Source organism: Amblyomma maculatum, chromosome 11 (genome assembly GCF_055883805.1).
Source record: "Amblyomma maculatum isolate TAMU_Amacu chromosome 11, ASM5588380v1, whole genome shotgun sequence".
NCBI lineage: Eukaryota > Metazoa > Arthropoda > Arachnida > Ixodida > Ixodidae > Amblyomma > Amblyomma maculatum.
Window position 1 is genome coordinate 61,566,020 of NC_139354.1, and position 25,159 is coordinate 61,591,178.

The 25,159-nt window shown below is 48.0% G+C and overlaps 1 protein-coding gene across 3 annotated transcripts in view; it reads left to right on the forward strand.

The window, feature by feature from the left end:
• LOC146173932 (gamma-tubulin complex component 2-like) overlaps window positions 1–19,982 on the forward strand; it is a 77,426-nt gene extending 57,444 nt beyond the window's left edge. For all 3 annotated transcript variants that reach the window (XM_084583881.1, XM_084583883.1, XM_084583882.1), the window contains exons 20-23: window positions 839–1,004; window positions 2,651–2,794; window positions 5,196–5,347; window positions 18,011–19,982. In XM_084583881.1, the coding sequence (XP_084440007.1) occupies window positions 839–1,004; window positions 2,651–2,794; window positions 5,196–5,347; window positions 18,011–18,071 (523 nt within the window). In that variant the 3' untranslated portion in view covers window positions 18,072–19,982. The remainder of the gene's footprint in view (window positions 1–838; window positions 1,005–2,650; window positions 2,795–5,195; window positions 5,348–18,010) is intronic.
• The last annotated feature ends 5,177 nt before the right edge of the window (window positions 19,983–25,159 follow it).

Here is a 25,159-nt window from a genome sequence, read left to right on the forward strand (position 1 = left end):
TAGTTTTCATGGCTTTATGTAAATACCTTCTCACGATCACAGTCGGCACATCACATCCTTGCCTTGATCATGACGAGTGCCTCGGTCGGCGACTTGCACAGTTTATTGCAAACTTCACGTATCACTGTTGCGACATTCGCTCCAGTTTCCTCGTTGCAGCTAAGAAAGAGCTGTACACGTTCAAACCTGTTCATTCGCTTCTCCTACTCAACGCTAACAGGTCACGTTTGGGAAGCTGAAGGGTCTCCACCATCTCTTGAAATCGGTTTCTCAATCAAACTCATGCACGCACAACGCCATGACTAGTCTCATTACTTTCAGTACGGAACCTGCGTATCGAGCGCTTGCTGATTGGTAGCGCAAGCCTTTGTATAGACTGTTTATTTTGAGTGCCTTGTTTTGCTGAATGGTGAATTAGCCTTTGTTCACTGGAGACTGCTTGGAATGTTACTTTTAAGGCTTACCAGTTGCAATTTCAAGGCTCGGAATGATTCAATTTTACGCCTCGTTTGGCTCACGAGTGGCTTGGATGGGAAGTGTCCACAACAAGCTGCATGAAAATTCGATTGTGCCTCGCTGCACGCATGAACTAGCGCTGTGGTCGTTCCATCACAGAAGCTGGAAGAGCACAGAGGGCATCGCGCTACCGGTCGCTTGGTGGCACGTGTCACAGAGAAAAGCGCGGGAATCAAGAGGGGCAGCCATGCGTTGTACAAGCGTGCTTGTGCCTTCATACGCGTAGGCAGTCCCAAGTGTGTCTGCTAAATTTTTCTTGGACCAAATTCATCCCGATGGGTACCAGATGTGTTGGTGCCTTTGTCCTCTCTCCCCCTGGTAGGGTCTGGGTGCATGACAAAAGAGCCAAGCTGCAGTCGGCTGCCTACCCAGTTGCGGCGTTTGGGCTGCGGCAGTGCATGCTGCACTTCGTCAAGAGCCTGCAGTACTTTGTCACTGCCGAGGTCATCGACCCCAGCTGGCATGCCTTCCAAGAGCACATGCAGAAGGTGCGTTGGTTCTCTTGGTTGCCTGCTTTAGTTTGGGTTTACGGGTTGCTTCATCCCGATGATACGGCATGGTTACGAGTTTATGGGTTGCTTCATCCCGAAGTAACCCATAAACCCGTAACCATCCCGTACACATTCCAAAGCGACTCAGGCTATGAGGGATGCCCTACTGGAGGGCATCAGATAACTTTGACCACTTGGGGTTCTTTATTGTGTACTGCCATTGCATTGCACAGCACATGGACCTTGTGTGGTCATAATTATCCACAGCCCTTCGCCATGGCATCCCTCATAACCCGAGTTGCTTTAGAATGCTATATATCCCATAAAATTAAAATTGGCGTAAGTCCGGTACAAATTTCAGCCAGCCTCATGTCTAGAGGGACTCGTTTCACTCGCGCTTATTGTAGTCAAGACCGATTTTTCGGGTTCGGCAGGACCCACGAAATGGTCTGAATAATCGAAAGGTCTGAAAAATTTGTGCAGTTTAAAAAAAATTACTTTTGTGCAAAAAAACCAGCTTTACAAATCACGATGTTTCCTTTATATTTACTTATTTATAGTACCCTCAGGGTACAGATGTACGTTACATAGGGGAGGTGCAGATAGAGGATATTTAAAAAGACAGAAGGTAAATACAACAAATGTACAAATTTCTAAAAAGCAAAGGTTATTATAGAGATTACCACGTAAAAAGAACGAGGTACATGTGTAATTTTTGGAAGATGGCATATAGGTGTAAAAAAATAAAATATAATAAGCAACACATCATACAATGAAGATAAACAAATAACCATACAAGAAGTTTTATAACTAAGCAAAACAGAAGGTTTGCAACATGGATTTAAATTTTTCAGTTATACATGTTAGGGACGCAGACAGGTTATTCCAATCATTACAGGTACGGGGAAGAAACGAGTTAGAATAGGCAACTGTGTTTGAGTGCGGAATGTTTACCTTTTGACTGGTTACGACGAAATGAATGCATGGTGGTATGTCGATAATAGGGAGTTATAACATAGTACAACCTGTTACTGTAACTTTCCTGCACGCAGCCTATGTGCACGCACTAGCGTGATCCGATACGGCAGGCGCAGCAGCCAGTGCACGTGCTCTGATTGGTGCCGACACAGCAGGTGTGCGCGCTACCGGGAGGCATGCAACTTGCTCAAGGCAATCACCGCGTGCGCAGTGGTGGCCCGCAGAAGTGCCTCAAATGGTAACGATGAGCAAAGCGCCAAGCTAGTCCGTCCGATTGACTGCTTTGCCTAGCTTTCACAGCTGCGCAAAACCAGTTGTTTGCGACAACGATGCCTGCTCGCGTCTAAGTCATGCCGAAAGAATGAGCTTTCGATCAAAAAAAAAAAAAAAACTATCTCCACAGTATTACTGGTGCCAAATTTGGTCTGAAAGATCAAACTTTCGGACACCATAGAGTCTGAAATATCGGTAATGAAAATGTAGATATTCTTTTATGGGCTCGCGACAGTTCCTGAAGGAAGTCGAAAATATTGCGCATCGGAATTATATAAGTCCGAAAAATTGGGTCGGTCACCGTAGTTAGATGAGTGGCTTCAGTCCTGGCCTAGACTTCAAACTGATGGAATGCCCGAGACGCTTGCTCAGTGTTTTTTTCGTTACTGCAGGTGCAAACCATTGATGAGGTACTGGAGCTTCATACGCAGCTCACGGACTCCTTTGTCAACCTCTGCCTGCTGACCAACTACCCGGTGTTCAGGCTCATCCACGAAACACTCCAGCAGTGCCTACATTTTGCTTCCATAGTTCTGGTCAGTGCATCATGTCACGTTGGCCTTCACCGGGGGCCACTTTTCTGCAATTTTTGGCAGTTTCGGGGCTCAAGTTGTGTTAGGTCGGCAAGCCTGCTCAAGGGCAGTATTGTAGTGCACACGTTCTGCACTTATTCAAGTATATTTGAGAAGAGCTAAGGAGTTTACAAGAAGTGTCTTGTATTTACGCATACTTGAGAAAAGCTAAGAAGTTTCCAAGAGGTTTCACACATTTTTGGTGAAACTGGGGATAAATTAAAATTCGCCGACGCTGATTCCTTAGCGCATTATAATCATAAACCAGAGCTGTCTTCTAATAAAGAGAACATTTCTGTCGGAAGAGCCTGAAGTGGGAAATATAGGCACCGCCGCCACCACAGGTCATTTGCACAAAGAAAGTGAAGGCTTGAGAGTGCCTTTTAAATTTAAAGCGCACCATCACCCACTTCAAGTCAACTATTTTAACGTTACAAAAAATATTCATTTGCTGAGACTGCACAGAAAGATTAGACACTTAACACTACTTTACTTCACAAATACATTTCTAGAAAGCGCGTCATATTAACTCCAGTCTGTCTTGAATCGATTAGTACCATAGAAAGGATAACATGCGTGAGCTCCAAAATTTTCTAGGAGTAACACAAGTGCAGTTTCTTTCTAAGAACAATATTGTAGCATAATGGGATGCTGCTCCAAACACTTTCATTTATGATGATTTTACTTACAAGCTGGAACATACTTTCGCCCGATTATCATATTTCACAATTATTTGTTGTTTTTTGTTGCATATGTCTTTGTATTCGCTTCTAATTTTGTTCAGAGCCCTTCCTGTGCTTGGGCCACTGTATTGGCTCGCAGCATGTGTAAATAAATGAAGTAAATAAATATATGGAAAACTGCATTTGGTAGATGCAGCGCGCTGACTAAACAGTTACCTAGACGCACTAGACGCTTCCTATTGAGAGGTGGGAACTTTCGGCCTATAGTTGAAGGGGTTTAACTTCACGGTGGGTGAGAAGAGTACGAAGTGTACACGTTGACGAGGATTTCCGGTCGACTTGGGCTGAAGTCTTGTGGTGAATGACAGAAACCTAACGCGTGGTCTGGTTTCATCGGCACAGCACATGGCAGCAGTATATCAGATAAGGGAGATATCGGCTTCATGTGCGTAGGCTGTCACCACAGAATGTGCTGTGGAGCTTCTTTGGAGGAAGACACAAGTGCAGATAAGGGTCTCTCTGTTCTAAAGAAAGGAGCCTTTCCTTAAAAAATGTCAGATCTGATATCAACCAACGCTGGTTTGGTACTTTTGAACCACGCTAATTCAGATCCGGGTTTGGGTTGCACACTTTTCCGGGCATAATATGTTCTAACTGCATTTTTCGAAAATGCGTCATCTACTGTATTCCATTTTCAGCGCTAAATTTCTCAGAAATAAATACATCTCTAAATGCCGAGCACATGCTGACAGAGCCTTGTAGTGCGTAAAATCGAACATTGCTGAGAACAGTGGGTGCCATTGTCTTCAGCGCCCTCTTATAACCTTCTGCTTCAGCAGCTGAAGATGGATAGTTTGGAAAGAACTGTTGAGGTGGAAGGAAAATTTACTCTGGTACAGGACTTGAGCCCCCTGCAGCGGGACCACACCTGCATTAGCTGATGGTTCCAGGATGGCAAGCAGTCTAACAGTCCAACAGACTTGCATGACTAGCTGTCAGCTAAAGTGGGGCACTCTTTGTTCTTCTGTCTTTCTTCTTCTCTGCCCTTTTTCTTTACTGAGTGGTGGGCTTGTCTTTGTTTCTCTATTGCCTTTTCCTTTCACGTTTTGTCCGCATCTCCTTACTGTGTACTCTATATGTTGTTTCCACAACGGCTAGTTGCAGTTGCCTCTCAGCTCTTTCCCTTTTCCTTGTCCCGTGGGTTGTGCAGCAGCTATTCTCATGATGGCGTAAAGCAGAATTTCTCCAGTTCGGTCCTGAAGGCCAGTTTTGGTTCCTTAGGCTGGTTTGCAAGTTCCCCGAGCATCGATATCTCTGCATGCCTCAACCCACAACTTTCCCTCTTTGCCCGATTTATTTTGAGAACGGTCTTGCTGTAGCCACGTGTGAAACATTGTTTCGCTGTTTACATATTGTTACTTGACCATTTCTTTCTATATTTTAACAGCAAAATGTTTGCATGCTTTCTTTATTATTATATATATATATATTTTTTTTTTGCCTGCGTGTCAGGTGAGAAGAGATGGATGCAGAAAGGTGCACAGGAGGGGGGGGGGGGGGGGGGGGGCACTTTTTGAAATCTCGTTTGTGATCCTTGGAACCCTTGTCTGTCATGAAGCCTGTCACATGCTCTTGAGCTTTCTTTTAAATGAATCGACATGGTTTTTTTCTCATTCCCCCAGGGTGGCTCTGCAAGCGGCAAGTTTGACGAGCGAGTGAACCACTGCCAACGGTCGTTCCACTCCCTGCTGAGCCTGCTGCGCAAGACGCTGGTGGAAGGGGGCCTGGCTATCCACCAGGGACGGGAGGCCAACCTCGCCGAGCTTCTACGCCAGTAAGTGCGGACGGTGTCTTCGAGCGTAACCATGGTGGCCGCCGCTTGCACACTCTGACATCGAGGGGTAGCAGCGATTGCCTTAGTAGGTGATGATGTGGTGCTGCCCACCACAGAGACAGCATAGCAAATGCTGCGTCTTGCTATTACTCGCCAGTCGGGTGGAAACTTGGAGTTGGGGGAGGGAAATAGCTTGGGGGTGACGTCCAAGGAACGTTGGCCACGAGTTGGTCGTCGGCCTGTATTGATAGCTTGCCATGTTCCGAGGATGAAGAGGCTTGACGCCACTGTCAGCCTAACTGCGTCCACTGCAGAACGGAGGTCTTTACCATGTCCCTTCATTTAACCATGTCCTGTGCCAGCAAAGTTTCTAACATCCAACAGCGTTGTTGTGTTCTCTCCTATACTTGTTTGTGCCGTCCAGTGCACTGTTATCATGGATGTTGTTTTGTGGTTCCTATGTCATCTATCCGCCTGACTTCCTGCCACCCCCTTTTTCTGCTTGCGTTCTCATGGAGTTCATTCTGTCACCTTAAAGGGCCACTGTCCAGGGAAGGCCCCTTTTAAGCAAAGGAGCCCAGTGTTTCGATCAGGTACCGGAGATAGTCTATGCAAAATGCTACAGTGACACGCTCGCCGCAAAGCATCAAAAATACAATTCAAAGCTCTCTCATGCTCTCCTTTGGGAAGCCATCTTCCCTGTTTCCTGCGCTGGCCCGACGGGCCACAGTAAGGACGTATGCATCGCGAACGACGTCCATTGGTCCGTCTCGCTGACTGACAGGAGAAGGATGGGTGTCTACCGCTCGCTGCGCGCTTTTCCCTTGCCCCTTGCCACGGCCAGACTGAATCCAGCGGCGCACGCTCCCTTGGCCATGTTTTTTTTTTTCGCGCTCATGGAGTGCCACGCCCCACCTCCCGCCAAATGCGGAGGAGGAAGGGGATATTTGTCTTGCAGAGGCTAGACGACCTCAGGCAGGAGAGTGAAAAACCTTTGCAAGGGAACGGAAGGAGAGAAGCATGACAGAATCGGGTGATTGCGGTGGCTGTAACTGCGTTATTATTTATTCTTTTCAAAAACATTTTGCGGCCTTGTGTTCTAGGGGCGAAGTCTCACAGTCACCGGGGAAGAAAATATTTTTGACCGGAGGGTGGACAGTGGGCCTTTAAAGGGAGTTTCAGGCTGTCAGGCCTCGGGGAACCCCAACGGCTTTTCAGAGATGCCAAGAGGTGCTTAGGCTTCCGCCCTTGTTTGCCCTGTGTGTTGTGTCACTTTGTTTCTGTCTCATCTGTGTGCTGTTGCACTGTAGTCCCAGCATACACAACAAACTAGTCACACACGGAGAAAATGTGACTCTGCACTCCCAACTGTGCAAACATTGATCTGGATGTTTTCAAAACAAATCTATTACAAAAATGTCACCGCAATGCTGCCACTGCTGTCAACCAAGGTTTCGCCGCCTTCAGAGGAGTGCACCAAAAACTGTTTAATTCGGTCCCCACTAATTCAATAATTCTGACTTCTGCTGGAGGCTTGCAAATCAGCGTTCTTTGTTTTTTTTTCCTCTTGCAGCAATTATTTACTTCAGGGGGCAGACTAAGGTGATATAACATGCAAGCGCTGCTCCATTTGCTCCATTCTTCTCCAAACTGCTTTCCCTACTCCATCCTGCTCTAAAACGGAACATTTCTCCAAACGGCTGCCATGATGTTTTCTATCAAATTTAGCTGAACACAGGAATGATGGCAGTCCACCGGTGGCAGAGGTATAACATCTTGCGCTTGGCTTAATGGAAATAAAATTTTTTAGACATATGGGAGCATGGAGCATAATAAATATTTGGTTGCAAGTAAACTTAATATTGGCTACAAGTAATTGTGACATAGCGCCTCCTCCTAGCCTTTTGTATCGCCAGTGGAGAGAGAAGCATAAAATACCATAAAATAGTACTTTTGCTGCTATGAAAACAAGCGGGCACTTCAACATCGAGCCCCTTTGTCAATGACAAGATATCAGGCCTACGGCGTCATACAAAAGCATACATGTACAGTAAAATCTAGTTGATACGTTTTCTAAAAAAATGCCGGGAAAAACATATTATTCGGGGAAACATAGATACAAAGGCATTTAGAATTGAGACTTTCACTTCATAAAGGTGTAAATTAGCATTTATAGACACGGAGTATGCACAGCTCAGTTCTTTAGCTTTTGCAGAATTCGGTCCTTATTTGCGTTGTCCTAAGGGAAGAGATTTAGCAATAGATCTGGTTCGCAGAAGGAATGAGGAGTCTGGAATCACTTCCTAATTGTTTTAGGATGCTTCGCCCCCTTACAGCTGTGACATGCAGAGAAACCTGGCTTACAGTCTCCGCGCTTTTGCTCATGCTGCTTCCCCCAGACCTGGCCTGCTCGTATGCAAGCGAATGAAGTAAAAGCTCATTAATTTAAACTGCAGGGGTCAGGAAAAAAAGTAGACTTATCGAATGGCCTTGAAAAATGGACAGCAGCCATTTGCATTATGGTAAATTTATCGTGGTTGCTCGCGTAACGACCCCCTCGCATAATGAACCCACCCCCCATTTTTGCCACTGAGAATTAAAAAAAAAAAAAGAAAAACAACTTTAGCTGGCATGTTTCTTCGTTTTGTGCCGTCAGTGTTGCATTCCATCTCACATTTCTTGGCAGTGCAGCAATATGCTGCGCAGCGATAACATCGCGGTGGGTTTACCCTTTCACACTAGCTCTATCAGGAGGGGAGACTTGGCAGAATACCAGCACTCCTCCGGTTGGTTTTCACTTCATCATGTCGCATTTGTGGCGGCTGCCGTCCATACAATCATTGGAGCGCGTGATAGTGCAAACGCCTTTTGAAGCGAACTGAGTTTAAAGCCGGCATCATGATTACGACTGACCGTGTGCTTTCATTGATAACTTATGGCTAGGAAGATGGACGACTGTAAAAAAAAAAAAAAAGTATTGTCATTTTAGGCGGTGCATACGCATAAGGAAAGAAGAAGAAGACTCTCGTGAGTTTGAATGAAGACGACGTTCAACAGCGTCGGCTGGTGCCTAAAGAGAACGTCTGTTTGAAAGCCTTGTCTTCGATGTCCGCTCTCTGCTACAAGCTGAACTACCCCGTAACACCTTGGTGGAGGTACTTTCGATTCCCCTTGCCACAGCTCCTCGTACTTTCGCGCCAGAAACCTGGATTTGCGCAGTGGACGTCATCTCCCTGAGCTCACCCCACCGACTACCACAGTAAGCATGGCATCCCAGGACGCATCACCCACTACGGAAACTCCAGCTGCCCCCATGGTTTTAACCAAAATCCGTCATCCGCCTACCTTTAACGGCGAAGACAACTAGGATGTTGAAGATTGGCTCGACGAATATGAAAGGTGCAGCAAGAATAACCGCTGGGATGCTAGCATAATGCTTGCAAACATAATATTCTATCTGGCGGGAACGGCGAAGACCTGGTTCACCAATCACGAACAGGAGATGCCTATGTGGGACATCTGCAAACAAAAACAGCAGGACTTATTCGGCAAGCCAATTGGGCAAGCTCTGGCAGCCAAAAAAGACCTGGCTACTCGGGCTCAATCGTCAGCCGAGTCATACCTGGCCTACATACAGGACGTTCTCGCATTGTGTCGAAAGGTGAATACCTCCATGACCGAAGATGATAAAGTGGGCCATATACTTAAGGGTATCGCTGATGACGCATTCAATATACTTCTCTGCAAAGACTGCTCTACGGTGGACTCAGTCCTGCAAGTCTGTCGCCGTTTCGAACAGGCGAAGCAGCGCCGCATCGTCCATCGGTTTCAGCGCCTTCCCAACACGGCGACTACATCCTCATGTGACGACTTGCCCACGTTACAGCAGCCTTCAAGTCAGAATAACCTCACTACCATCGTCCGCAGAGAAATCGAGGCCTTGACTCCTGTTACACATACGTCACCTCCTGCACAGGCAACAATAGCTATGATACAGGCTGTTGTCCGCTAAGAATTCGCTAATGTGGGCCTCATTTCAAATCCTGCCCCACCACCCCCTGCACCACAGCCAATCCCAGTGGTTGCTGCTGCTGCCACAACCCCGCCCTACACACCGCGCTACCCTACCCGCAATCCTGCGAAGTGGCGCACATCTGACGATAGGCCTATTTGCTTCGTCTGCTGTCGAGCTGGCCATACGTCCCGCTACTGCCGCAGCCGTCCGGCTCCCCCTTCTCAACCCTATTACAGCCCTGTCCGCCATAACTATTATGCACCACGACGCGTTTCTGTCACCCCAGCACATCTTCCTACTGAGAACATAGAGCAAGACCGTCGTCCTAGCCGTTCTCCATCGCCTCAAGCCCACCATTCCCGATCACCTACTCGTCGCCGCAGCTTGTCCCCAACGTACCAAGGCACCTACTCGGGAAACTAGGCAACGCAGCGCCCGGACGTGACACTGCGTTACCAACCCGGACAGCCAACTGTGTTTCGACCATCGCACCACGCCGCAACCTGATCAATGTCCTCGTAGATCGAGTCCCTGTGCCCGCTCTCATTGACACTGGAGCCCATATTTCAGTTCTTAGTTCGTCGTTCCACCAGCGCCTCAAAAAAGTTCTTATGCCCGCTAACACTTCTACAGTTCGTGTTGCTGATGGAAACACTGCTGCCATCATCGGAATGTGCACTGCACGCGTTAGCATCGCCAGCCACCACGTCCCTGTGCTCTTCGCCGTCCTTACTACCGTATTTACTCGCATAATGATCGCACTTTTTTTAAAAAAAATACTGACGCAAATTTCGGGGTGCAATCATTACGCGGGGTAAATTTTCTACAAAAAATTTTTGAGCACCGAAAACGCAAACAAGTTGCAGGTCAGACGTCTTAGAACGTATATCTCGATTACAACCAAAAATAAAAGCTGAGTAATGCTTACCTTCGCAATAAACACGCACATTAAGCATCACATGGAGTGCACAATGCCCATTTATTTTTTTTCGTCAGTACTCTAATCAAAGTCTGAATCCTCGCCATCCTCGCTTTCACTGCTGCACGACTCATCGGAAACGGAAGTGTCGTCGCTGGGAGCATCTTCACAATCCCACAGGAAGTCATCTTCCGTTCCATCCAAAGCGTTAGATATGCCTGGGGTTGTATCCAGCGGAGGTTCCTTTCGGGAACCGTTCTCTTTCAAGATGACGTCAATTTGACGTCAGCAAGACAGCGGGCGCCACCTCACGGCGAAGACGGGAAAGACAGCGGCCAATCAGCGATGGCCCCAGATCGTAGGCGTGTCCATCACGAGCATGTGGCTTTTTCTGGTACCAAATACTTGTACCAAAGTGCTGTTAAGCACGAAATAAATCTAATGATTACATAGTAATGCAAACTAGTGAATAATAGACTGAAATATTCTTAGAAGCATCCTGTTAACAACTGCCAAGCAATTATCTTGGCTCATGAGTACCTTTCTTCGCCGCTAGATGGTGTTGCGCGCGCGGCGGCGTCGTCTGCTTTCTCGCTCGCTGTGAAATTTTTGTAAGTTCTGCCTTTCGCACAGAGTGGCAAATATCCTAATAACGATGTCTACAACGCCCGTAGTATGCAGTCCGAATCACGCTAGCTCTTTGCTGGAGGAGTTGCTGCCGCCGTTGCGAGTACAAACGAGCTGCTTGATACCGGCACCGCGCTGGCGCGTCCGCGCCTGCCTATGTAGCGGGGCAGCGTTTGTAGCCTTATCGGCCACTCAAGCGTTGTGAGTATGCGCGACCTTTCCGTGAATAGCTGTCAATGTAGGACGCAGCCGATGACACATGGAATCCGACTGCACTCGACCCAGTCAGCCACCGTCTGCTCCCCTTCCGCTGATGTAGAAGGAGGGAAAACTCAGCCCGCACTTACGGACGCGAATTATTTGTCTCTACGACTGCTGGATTCAAATGGTCGCACTGCTGTTGGCCGAGAGCTCCCGATCGCAAAGTAGCGATCGAAGCGCGTAGAGCACCTTTGCTTCTGACGGCAGCCCGGCATACCCCTTCGTCCCCACTTCGCTTCGCGATCGGCACGCAGCCTTAGCCAGTGTTGCCGCAAAACCTCCTGAAACATGTAGAAGGCATTGTCTCGTTTTTCTTTTTTTTTTACTGCGTCAGTTTACTAAACCCGCAAAGTGCTGCCCAAAAAAAAACACACACAAAAAAAAGGATACCACGGCCGTACTCAAGCAGCTGCGCGGCGCGCGCCGTCGCTCGACTACGGCCATGAGGCGCCACAGCGAGCACAGAGCGGTTCCATCTCGAAGCAGACCAACTCGTCGCGGTTCCTGCGCCGGCCGGCAAAACGGTTCCTTTCGGAGCGGTGGCCCCGCCCCGTGCCGCTCCGTGACGTAGGCGAAAAACGTGGAGCCGCCTCCGGAAGTTTTGGGGGTCACGCCGGACGTGACGCAGCAACCAATTAGGAGCGGCGAAAGGAACCAGTTCCCGAACGGAACCGTCGCGGGATCTGGCCCCTGTCTTCTTAAAACTCTTAGCCACTACCTCGTCGGGGATACTGCTCCACGCTTCTGTGATCCACGAGCACAGCATCTCCACGGATGGCCTTCTAATCTTTCCGCTCGGCGTCAAATCATGCTGGCCCATCGCCATCCACTCAGCATAAAGTCGTCGAACGTTGTCCTTGAACGGTTTGTTCAAAGACACGTCGAGAGGCTGCAGCAGCGAAGTCAGGCCGCCAGGAATGACTGCAATGTCCGTGCGCAGCTCTTTCAGCTTGGCACGCATGCTATCCACAAGGTGACCCCTAAAACTGTCCAAAACCAGAAACGAGGGAAGCAGAAATGCTCCTGGTCTTCTTCCCCAAACAGTCTTGATCCAGTCGACCATCAGGTCTGCAGTCATCCACCCTTTCATCTGTGCACGTATATGGATGCCACGGGGAAAGTTTCCCTTCGGAATAGTCTTCCGTTTGAAGATCACGTGGCAGCTTCCGCCCGTCGGCCGTCACAGCAAGCATGACTGTGCATTGCTGTTTTTCTGCGCCAGACGTCTTCACGAGGACGCTCCGAGCACCCTTCTCGTTCACAGTTGTATTCCGGGGCATGTTGAACGTCAGTGGAGTTTGATCGGCGTTTCCAATTTGCGACATGAGGTAACCGCATTTTTCACGAAGCCTAGTGACGAAGTGATGGAAGTCTATCACTGCTTTCATACGCGGCTGGGAGCTGCTGGCACAACGACGTCCGCCGCCTCAGGGAAAGTCCATTCCGTCGCATAAAGCGAGTCGTCCAACCGGAGCTAGCGCGGAATTCCTTTGCGGCGATTCCCAGCTTCCTGGCAGTTCTGCGCGCCTGCGTCGGTATCATTTCTAATGACACTGCACAACCATCCTTGCGCAGGTCCCTCACGTATTCTAGGACCGCCTCCTCAACACGAGGGAACTTGCCCGTTTTGGGTCCACGGAAAGCCCGCCGTGTCTTGTTCGTAGCCATCAGCTTCTCGCGCTGCTTCTTCCAATAGCGTATCCTCATTTCGTCCACGCCGAAATGCCTACCAGCAGCGCGGTTGCCATGATCCAGTGCATAGTCGACAGCCTTGAGCTTGAACGCGGCTGTGTAACTGGCATACCGCCCCATGGTGAAATGGCGTAAACTCGCACAAAAACACTAAGCACGCTACGACGCTGCCGAATTGCAAAATGGCGAACGCCGCAAAGCATGGAATCATGGGAACTCCAACGTTACTAGACTAGGTTGGGAACTCGTCGGAATGCATTCGCTGCGGGATGACTGCAGATCAACCACCAGGCGGCTCCATGTTCGGGGTGCGATCATTACGCGGGGAATTTAAAAAATGGAATTTTGACCTCAAAATTCAGGGGTGCGATCATTACGCAAGTGCGATCATTACGCGAGTAAATACGGTACTTGTCCTCAAGACGTGATTTTAGGCCTAGACTTTTTAACAGCCCATTCCGCTCTCATTGACTGTTCCTCCGGACTTTGCGCCTAGCCCTGCCCTATTGTGTTCACGACCCCAGTGCTGACCAATCCCAGCCTCGCCTCCGCTCTAGTACATTTACTCGCCTACCTCCCGAGGCGGCAGTATACGTGCCCATATCACCTTTTCCCTCCCTTCCTGACGGCGACTACGTTGTCAACCCCATCACCGACGTCACTCTACAGTGCAACATCGTCCTACCTCATAACATTGTACACGTCGAGAATAACCTCACCTACATTCCCGTACTCAACTTCAGCATGTCTTCACAAGTTCTCCCGGAGGGCATTTTCCTTGCCGAGCTGTCGCCTTTGTCCAGCTTTATTGTTTCTGCAGTGCTGTCCGACCGTCACGCCGACGTACCTGCACAACCTGTCCCATCACATAGTCCGGAGGACCGCATCTCAGCCATGGTTGCCTCTTACCTGCGTCCCGAATATGCCAGCGCCCTTGCCGGCCTTTTGCGGTCATGCAGCGACATTTTTGATTTCGGTCACGGATCCCTGGGCTAAACATCCGTCGTCACACATTGTATTGATACTGGAGATGCCCGACCTATTCATCGACGGCCTTACAGAGTTGCTCTTTCCGAACGCAGGATCATTCAGGAAGAAGTGAAGAAAATGTTGGCAAGCAACATTATTGAGCCGTCGAGCAGCCCCAGGGCTTCTCCGGTAGTACTCGTCAAAAAGAAAGACAACAGCTGGATGTTTTGTGTTGATTATCGACACCTAAACAAGATAACAAAGAAAGACGTGTACCCTCTTCCAAGGATCGATGACGCTCTCGACTGCCTGCATGGTGCTAACTACTTCTCCTCCGTCGATCTCCGTTCTGGATATTGGCAGATCTCTGTTGACGAAAGAGATCGTGAAAAGACGGCTTTTGTCACCCCGGATGGCCTCTACCAATTCAAGGTGATGCCTTTCGGCTTATGTAATGCCCCTGCGACATTAGAGCGTATGATGGACTCCCTATTATGCGGGCTCAAATGGACCACATGTCTGTGCTACCTCGATGACGTCATCATATTTTCATCAACCTTTGAAGGCCACCTCCATCGTGTTTCGGCTATTCTTGGCGTCTTCCGACGAGCTGGCCTGCAGTTGAACTCCAAGAAGTGTACCTTTGGTCGCCGGGAACTCAAGGTCCTAGGACATTTAGTCAACACCCTTGGCATCCAGCCGGACCCCGACAAAATTCGCGCTGTAAGGGATTTCCCTAAACCGAAATCTAGCAGCAACGTGCGTAGCTTCCTCGGACTTTTCTCATATTTCCGGCGATTTGTACCAAACTTCGCAGAAATAGCCCGTCCGCTCACACAGCTTCTGAAAAAAGCAGTCTCCTTTACTTGGGGCCACGAACAATCGGCCGCCTTCGTCGCTCTTATTGCCCACCTCACCGGTCCGCCAGTGTTGGCTCACTTCAGTCCGTCAGCACCCACAGAAGTACGCACCGACGCAAGTGGTCATGGAATTGGTGCACAAAATTATTCCATCACTGAACGTGAGTGCTTAGCCCTAGTTTGGGCCATTACAAAGTTCCGCCCTTACTTGTATGGGCAGCCATTCACAGTAGTCACTGACCACCACGCACTGTGTTGGCTTTCTACACTCAAAGACCCTACTGGCCACCTTGGACGTTGGGCCTTGCGTCTTCAGGAGTACAATTTTTCAGTAGTTTATAAGTCTGGCCAGTTGCATCGAGACGCCGATTGCCTGTCCCATCATCCAGTCGACCCGCCAAGTCAACCTCAATGTGACAATGACGCTTGCGTGCTCTCTATTTCTGATTTCTCCAACATTCGCCATGAGCAACGCCAGGACCCTCACCTTCGCGAAATTATCAATCGCCTCAGCGCCGATCGCCATGACCCTTCCCTTCGTTTGTTTGTGCTCCACGACGGCACCTTATACCGGCACAATATGCGACCTGATGGCCCCGACCTTCTACTAGTAGTCCCTGAGCACCTACGCTCAGCCGTCCTTCAACAGCTTCACGACGTTCCTACAGCGGGTCATCTAGGCGTCTCTCACACATATGACAGTGTGCGTCGTCGGTTCTTTTGGCCAGGCCTATATCGCGCAGTTCGCCGCTACGTAGCTGCTTGTGACCGCTGTCAACGCCGGAAAAAGCCATCAGTTTTACCAGCTGGACTTCTGCAGCCAAACGACATCCCCATAGACCCATTTTCTCGAGTGGGTCTGGATCTTCTAGGGCCTTTTCCACTGTCCGCATCGGGGAACAAATGGATTGCGGTGGCCACTGATTACACCACACGTTACGCGGTCACACGAGCAATACCAACCAGTTGGGCAACTGATGTCGCTGCTTTCCTCCTCAACGACGTTATACTCGTCCATGGAGCTCCCCGCCAACTGCTCACCGACCGTGGCCGTTGCTTTCTGGCTCGTATAGTTGACGAGATCCTACGGCTGTGCAACGTTCGTCATTCTTTCACGACTGCCTACCATCCACAGACGAACGGGCTTGCCGAACGCCTTAACCGGACACTGACTGACATGTTGTCTATGTACATTTCTGATGACCACCGTGACTGGGACATAACGCTGCCATTTGTGACATTCGCTTACAATTCGTCGCGTCACGACACTACCTGCTGCTCCCCCTTCTATCTTCTATACGGCCGTGAACCTCTGCTTCCTTTTGACAGCCTGCTCCCGTCTGTCACCACTGCCAGCTCATATGCTCGTGACGCCATAGCCCGAGCTGATGCTGCCCGCGTTGTTGCTCGCAACCGACTCGCAGCCTCTCAGCACTCCCAGAAACGTCGCTATTATTCCTGTCATCGCAACACCGAGTATTCTTGCGGCTCTCTCGTGCTGCTTTGGACTCCAGCTCGCCGCGTTGGCCTTTCGGAAAAACTTTTGCCCTGTTATACAGGACCCTACCGTATTTTACGACAAGTGACACCAGTGACATACGAAATTGCGCCCTTGCATCCCGTCCGCCATGCCTCTACACCACGCACCGAGACGGTCCATGTTGCACGCCTAAAACCGTACTACATGGACCCTGGTTTGGACGCTAGTACGCACCAGGACAGTGCTTTTCAGCCGGCGGGGTAGTGTCATATTAGGCGGTGCATACGCATAAGGAAAGAAGAAGAAGACTCTCATGAGTTTGAGAGAAGACGACGTTCAACAGCGTCGGCTGGTGCCTACAGAGAACGTCTGTTTAAAAGCCTTGTCTTCGGTGTCCGCCCTCTGCTACAAGCTGAACTACCCCGTAACAGTATGTTTGTCCCGCGTAATGATTTGGCTTTTTTATTCGGAAGCCCGTAGTGCCCATCCGACGTCGTAGCCTTTCATGGGCGTTGGCTGGGGCCGTGCCGACAAAAGTGCTTATCTGTATTTCTGAATTAACGGTGTCAAATTAACGTGTATTAGTTGCAAGCTTCGGACGTTGTGCAGAAGAAAAGAGCAGGCAGCTGCGCCAGCGGCTGCCAACTCCTACCCTCTGGCAGTGCCGGCCGCTGCGCCGGTCATGGCACCATTTCTAATTAACGAGCTTTCACTGTAGTAGTTATTAAATGGTTCATTTTTATGCCCCTAAAGCACCGCAAAAGAAGCCACAATGTTTCTTCTAATGAAGTCATGTTTCCGCAGGAACAGGCACCTCGTTAGTTGGCTCGTCAGCTTTCTTTGATGCTTCGCCCCGTAGCACCTAGCACTGCAGGAAAGTAACTGTGGCGGGTGAGCGTCGCTGATCAGTTTTTCAAGTCACGAGCACTTGTTAGCATATATCTGGTTGATCGCGAAACCTATAATATGACCACAGTTTGTCGAAATTTCGAACGTAGTAACCGGGAAATCCTGTTTTCCGGGAACGCATTAACCGGGAGTAAAATAGAGTAACTCTATGGGAGATGTTTTACTGCTTGCGATTTTGAACGTATGAAACAGGAAATCGTAAGAACCGGGAACATATCGGTTAGATTACACTGTACGTGAAGAGTTATGAGGTGGCGTGCATAAGTTGCTAATTACTAGAAAAGTGAAGTAAGCTGAAGGGTGAAAAAGCTACCTTTGAATGCCGTCAATCCTTCCTGAAGGCACTGCTGACCAGCTCTTGGGGATATATCTACAAAGACATAAGGCCGAAAAGGATATGCATGATGTAGAGGACAAAAATGTGCTCCTCATTCATGTGAACTCTAATCTACTGGCACTGCTTGAGCGCGTCGGAGTGGTAGACTGCACGTTTGAATCTGTCAGGCAAAACCTTTAGGCCAAACATGATGTTCACCTATGAAATGCACAAGCAAGCATCCCGTTTGCTGCTAGCTTATTCCTAATTGTTCCTTAGGTCAGCATCATTTTTACGTGTTTTGACCGTTTGTTTTGCTTTGTTAGGGATGCGTGCCTAGTCGGAAAAACATTTAATGCTTGAATGAAAAGGAATCAGGTTGGCAATTTTGTATATCAGAAATAGAAAACTGCAATTATCAAAGGTGGTTGGCTAATGAAACGTGCTCCAAACATAAATAGATTTCTCCCAAACCATAATTTCATTGTCCCCTGAGCTGCTCGAAAATGCTCCAGCCTGCTTCCGCCCCTGGACATGTGTGACATAATTCACTGTTGACTTTTTTTTTTAGAGCACCTTGCCCCTTGCCAATTCACTCATGTGTGGGGTGCGCAGGATTGACTTCAACCGCTTCTTCTCGAGTGTGCCAGAGCAGCCAGCAGCAGCAGCAACGTAGGAACGGCATTGGTGCGGAATCCTGGCGACGCATCTAATGGACGGCTTGCCATGTGCATCAGCTTCGTTGCTTCCAGCGCAAGAACCAAGAAAATGCACTGGCTGTGCCAAGATCATCTTCTCAATGCCTCGGCCTGCGTGTGGAAAGCGACAGCTTTTGGAGCTGGACTGCGCAATCCCCATTCGTTGGTCTCGTCGCTCCGAATCTGAGTTGCTCTCAGTGCCATGTTTTAAGGGAATGGAAGGCCATGCAGGTTTCCCCCGTCGCATGCTGTGTTGGTCCCAGCAATGGATCAGGCCATTGCAGCGCCTTGCTTCCTCGGAGATGCTTTTATCACTAGACAGGGAGTTGGATGTTTTGACCCTGTGGGGGAGTAGTAGAGGCCAAAGAGTGTGCATGCAAGATGCAGTCTTGAGAGTAAGCCTCTCAGGGAGTCGGTTGTGTTTGTGTTGCCCGTGTCAGCGTTCGGTTTGGTTCGCTGAAAGACCATTGTTGCCTTGTAGGGCTGTCGGTTGTTGTTTTTCTTCTGTCGTTGTGTGTCTGTCTTTGGCAGCCAGCAGGAAAAAAAAAGTAAGAGTGCATGCTGCATATAGACTAAAAACTGCGGCACAGCATTTGGCAACTGGCGCTCTTGTATAGGTAGGGTGGACTCAAGAATTCAGAAATGCTTAGAGAATGCATTTATTTTGTGCCATTGCACTGCATGCAGAAGTGCAGTGATGCTTATTGGTTGGTTGGCGCAGCAGTTGTGATTCTGGGCCATGGTGAGGTAGTACAGCCAAACAGAGTTTTGTTGCCTGCCTTAACTGTTGGGACAGATCAATGGTAATGAGATACCGTAAAAACCCGCGTATAATACGAGATCATTTTTTTTTCTCGATTTTATCACGTTCGATCTCGGCCTCGTATTATATGCGGATTTGAACAATCTTCAGTTGTGAATTCGCATTTGCGGTCTGGTTGTTATTGAGTGCTATCATCATCAGGCCTCTATCAAAAGGAGGCACCATCTAGCTGTGGCGTCAGTTGACTGTTTCGATCGTTTCGGTTTCCCCATGCTGATGCTGCGTCCCTTGCGACCACGGCGTGACCATGGTGCACGCGACGCACACGCAGCTGGAAGCAGGTCGGTCACACCTCGCACGATGTAGGAATCGCAAATGCAGCACTCAGCATTTTGCACAGTCAGTTATGGGCCTCTCCAGCCATGCTGGCCACACCTTACGCCCAAATCGCTGGCGCTTAATTAGCATTCTCTGGTTGCACTTTTGAGAAATGTGAGATAACAAACGCGATTAGAGGTATATAAGACGAACTTCTACAGAAAGGTCTCTAGCAAGGGACTCACTGCACACGATACAGTGGATGACAATTGCAAAAACACCGAATCCGAAAACACTTGCAGTGTGCACACGACGTGCGCCTGTGCGCGGTACTACAGTCAAACCCGGATATATCGAACTTGAAGGGGATCGCGGAATAGTTTGATATATCGATAATTCGATGTAGAGCAATCGACTTGAGGCGCTGCTTGTGATCGTGAAAAATGATACCGTATTTGTCGCATAATCAACCTGCTCGTGTAGCGAACCCATCCTCCAAATTCGCCTCCGAGAATTTGAAAAAAGAAGTGTTAGTCGTTGGCACGTGCCTCCTTTGCAGCTGCCACATCCACAGCTCATTTATAGGCAGTGCGCCAAGATGCTGCGCAGTGATAACGTCACGGCGTGGGGGGGGAGTCCACTGTTGCAAAATCACTGGACAGCATGATAGCTGCAAATAACAGTGCTAAAAGCCAGTGTCATGATTGTAGAAGACAGCATGCTATTGTTGATTCATAAATGCAATGATGGACGACTTTCACAAAAAAAAAAAAGCCGCTTCTTAAGTCCGCACCCGACGTAGCTTACACTACACCACACATTCATCAAGACAAAGATGGACGACTCTCGCAAAAGAAAACAATCTGCCGCTCATAACGTCAGCAGCTGCCATAGCTTACGATGCACCGCAGGTTCAGCACGACAACAAGGATGGTCGACTCGCAAAAACAAATAAAAAAAAACATCTGCCACCTCTTAGCGTCCGCAGCCGTCCTGGCTTATGCAAGTTCAGCACGACGACACAAGACGCGCATAGCACGTCAAGCCGTGCACAGAGGGTTCACAACAAACACTGAAGAAAACGTCTTGTCTGCCACAGGCTGAGCTAGGGAGTCGGCGCATGCGTATTGAGTGCTGCTGCGAAGGAAGACCGGGAAAGAGAGGAAGGAGAGAGAAAGCTGAGCAGAAGAATGGGTGCACCTTGCGCTTCGTTCTATTGCGTTTTTTCCCTCTCCTGGACACCAACACTGGATTGGCTGCCTCTGCTCCTTGCGGGTTGCTGCCAAATCGGTTCTCTCTTGTTCCTTCACGTGCATGGCTTGCAAACGTGGTTTGCTGGTGCGCGACAAACGATCACCGCAAATGCGTGCACCTGCGGAAAGGGCGCGACGCAGCTCAGACCAGCTATTGCTGAACGGTTATTTCTCATTCCTTCCTCACGTGGCTTGAAAACTTAGCGTGGCAAACAGCCGAGGGTGATGCAATCATCTTTGGGGAAGGAGCACCTTACAGTATGTGGTGCGGAGCTCGATATACAGAACAAGCGGTGAAAATGGAATTCGATATATGACGCAGCTTTCTCATACTTTTACATGAGATTTTTCAAGGGAATTTTTCGTGAGTTAATATAACCAAATTTAGAATTATCTGGGTTTGATATATCCGGGTTCGAGCGTAGACGTGAAAGGGTGCATGCTAACCGGCAGGTCATGCACTGCAGTCCCGCGTCCGAGCTGGAAGCGGCCTACTGGTTTACACCAAAGGAAGGTCCGTGTTGGTTCCATGTTTGCCGGGGCAAATGCGAGCTTCTCATTTTACGATGTGTGATGAAATTCTTCGGTCAAACTGAAGGAAAGCACCGGCACATGAAGGTGCGTGGCATTATTCATGACTCCTGGCGTGACTTGTCATTGAGCACTAAAGCATATACACCTCATAGAGCAAGCACGAAACGTAGTGCAAATACATAATTTTCTTGATTTTTCTTTGCTAGCATTATGTGCAGATGAAAGCTTTTTGTTCCGTTTTAACTATCTCGAAATTACACCTCAAATTATAGGCCGGTCCGTATTATGCGCAGTTTTTTACGGTAAGTGCCATGTTCTATTTGTGATGCAAGCGTAATGTAGTGCCACTGGCCAGTCACTTAGCACTGTTGTCGCATTGAATCTCTTCACTTATTAGACAGTTTTAGTTTCACGTACGTACAGAGTTACGTACGCAAACGTGAGAAGTCTACGTGCGCTGCGTGAATTTCGCCAGGACTACTTTTAGTTTCACGTACGTGGTGTACGTGAAGCAAAATGTATGGACCTTTCATACAAGCCTCGAAAAACTGTGCGTACGTGTTATGCCGTGCCATCTAGTACAGATGAACCAAACTAATTTTGTTCAGTCGAGCTGCCTTGAGCCGAGCCATGCTGCGGCCGTAGCCAAGAGTCGGTCGAATTGGAAATAGCCGTTTTTAACATCGTTGCTCTACAGTGAACAATTAGCAAGACGCATACCTATATGCGTTCATCGAACAGCGTGTCTCATGCAGTCTTCGAATGGATTGCATTCTCTCGCGTCGCGAAGCATATCCAGATCGTCGCTTTTGGAAAAGCGAATTCGCTGGGCAACAGAACTCATGCTTACAACTTCACGACCTTCCCCCTACAACGGATTGGCTCTGGTTGGCTGCCGGCTTGCATCTGGCACTCTAGCCACTTCTCGCTCAACTCTGGTCTGGCGTGACCTCGCGAGATCGTTGCTATGACGACGACAAACGCTTCTGCGTCAGGCTTAACAGATGAAAAGTCGTCCTTCTATCTAAAAACAAAAGGCTATTTGTCACTTGAAACTTTACGCGAGGGTAAGATTGGGTAAGCTTAAAGCGAATACAACAGTTTAGAACACGATATCGCACCGAGGAATCAGCGGCGAAGCTGTTATTGCTGTGAAGCGGGCGGGCAGGGCGTTGCCATGTTGTCAACTCTACGTACGCCAGCAACGTGAAGACGCCAACGTGAAAATCCGAATCTCACGTACGTCCGTAAAACTCCCGCAGACTCTTCACGTTCTGCGCATGCGCACTGGTCACACGTAGGCGCTTCACGTACGTAAAGCTTCCACGTACGTGAAACTAAAACTGTCTATTGAGGGCATTTGCATTTTAATTTTTTTCAGCAAGTCATAGCATTTTTTCTGTAATCGATTTTTTACTGTGATTGCATTGCCTGTGAGATCCTGTGTGCTTTTGTTCAAGTGCATGTTTTTACTAGTCTTCTTAGAAATTAGATGAGTTGTTTTGTGTGTAATTAGGCTTTTATTGAGCGGTAAGCTTTTGGTCAGAGCATGCTGCATTTTACTTACATAATAATGAGTTAGTTTAGGGTGACCCTACAGGAGGGGGAGGGGATTAGATGAAAAGTGAGGCATGTGTATGCATGTGCAGGATTCAATATTCAGTTCTGCAGTGCAAGTCCAAAGGGTATGGTCAGGTGTAGTTAACTGCTTCCACCCTGTTCTAAAGCTACCTATTAGGGAATCTAAAGGGTCCAAAAAATGCTCTTGATGCATGTTTTATAAACGCGTACCGTACCATCTGTCTTACACATGCTGGCTGCTTTGTTGCCCCAGAGCATAGATAAGCGGCAGCTTACATTTACAAGGGGAGAGCTAGGCATATTTGCAGAGCCATTTTTAAGAGCTATAATGTGGAAGACACGTCAAATGACTTTGATAGATTGGAGGACTGCAGCAAGGTACCCACACTGCACTGGGGCCTGTTGCCATAACAACCGGAGGGCTAGCATTATGAAGAAAGAAGCAAGCCTCTTTGTCATGTGTAGGTCAACCACCGAACTGCAGGAAAAGCTAGGCTTCTTTTATTTGAGTTTTTTTTTTTTTTTGTTTCAACTGCCGGTTTGAAGATTCCTTCAGTGAGTTGAATGTACCCTTAGCGTGGTCTAGCTCTGTGTGTATTGTTGGAAAGTTAACTCCACTGTTTTATGTGGAATCAAACTTGAGAAAAATGTTTTCCTCCTTCAGCATTTGTGACTCATTTGTGTGCCTCATGGATTGGTGCTTCTGAGCCTCTGCATATTTTCAGTAGCCGAGGGAGTGTACCTTACTAGTGGTAACACTAGTGGCACGTGTGTTTGATCTCGTGATGCTCTAATCAGGAATGTTGAACATTACCAATGTTGGCTCTGTCTCCATGTGACCTGTACGAGACGTCAAGCTCTTTAACGCGAGCATTGTTTTAATGTAAAGCTGGTTATATAAAACACTCTGCAAGCGCTCAAGTTCCTGTTCTTGGTTTTTAGCCCTCCTTGAGGTAAGTGGCAAAATTTGCTTGCTTGGTATATGCGCTTAGCCACATCAGAAATAAGGCTGTGAGATTGCTCTTGAATGTACAAATATGATCCTATGGATGTCTCGAGGGGGCATTTGCCCAATTTGCATGCTACCAAGAAACAAAAGAAATTTCTTGGTAAGTCAGTAAAGTACTGGTGCGGATGGAATTTTCCATCTAGGCAAGGTGGGCTTTTTTGTATCTCCTAGCTGTATAAACTGAATGTGGCTTGGGGCATGGGCTATTTATAGCCCAGTCTTGCAGTGGAAGCTGTTGGTGCCTGAAACCTGATATTGTGGTCCGTATACATGGGCTACAGCACATCAAGGAATGCATTTAAATGCAATAGGTTGTAATGCTGAATGGTTGAAGTACTTGGTAATGCGGTATTTTGTCCAAGCTTTTGTGCTTGACTTCTGCCGTTTGAACTATTTACCGTAGTTAACAGCCTCATTTTGCAGAAAATTTGGTCTTGTAGGCATTGTTTATGTTGAGATTAAAAAAAAATCATGGACATGGCTCTAGCGCATGTAATAGTGACGGGTACAGGAGTTGCCAACTTAGACTTCTACTTAGTAGGTGAGATAGAAGTCAAATCTTGCAGGACAGTGAGTCATGTTACTCTTGGGCCATGCAAGCACATCCGTACAATTTGGTTTCAACAGGCCTGTATAGATATCTTTGTCGGGTGGCCTTTCTGATAACTGTGTAGCTTACGACTGTATGGTAATGAATATGCACGACGTAATAGAAGCACGAATTCAAGGATAAGAGACTAAATGAGTAGCACAGTGGGTATTCGCGAATGGATATCCACAAGAGGAGCTGCTGGTAAGAGCCATTAACTATATTCCATCATATCCTTAAAGGCTGAACTTAAGTTTCTCCGCAATGATTTTTTACCTAATAAAGCAGCTGAAACTAGTCCGCTTTGCACTTATGCATGGGCGTCGACGTTATGATTACAGAGTTTCATAATCATGCCAAGTGCTTCGCAGTATGCTGTCCAGGTGTCCACGCAATGTGTACAGCTGCCACCAAGCTTTTCCTTGTTACAATTTCTACGAGTGCTACATAAGCATGCACACAGAGCATCTAATGGGACATCTGAAGGGCTTGGTGGTGTGTTATGAATACATGCGCAAAGTTGCAGAGTGCGAGAGGACGACCCGTGAACATGCTGCATAAGGTCGGGCACAAGTGGATGCCTCTCCTGACGATAAGCAGTGTTCCACAGGGTACGTAAAACAAATAACTGATTACAATTACTTCATCTCAAGTGTAACTAATTTCAGTGATCAATTCAAGTCCATGAAACTGAACAATACGAAAAGGTAATAGATTTTTATTGCACTATTTTGCATTCAACTTTTATTAGCATACTGAAAAATTTCATGGACACGAATCAGCTAGTGTGGTTTCTTAGATCTTTTCTGAGGTTTACTCTGGCGTTTTTTTTTGTCAAGTTACCTTATGAATGCAGTAGTGACACTTTAAGAGTATCTCGATGTACGTGCTATAGAGGTGCATTGTTTTCAGGTGCGAAGGCCTTGAGCACCATTTCGAAGGTATGAGAAGTGTCATGCTTCGTTCGTGCTTGGAGTGGACAAAGTCAAAGTTCACTAAACATGACATTGTGCAATCAT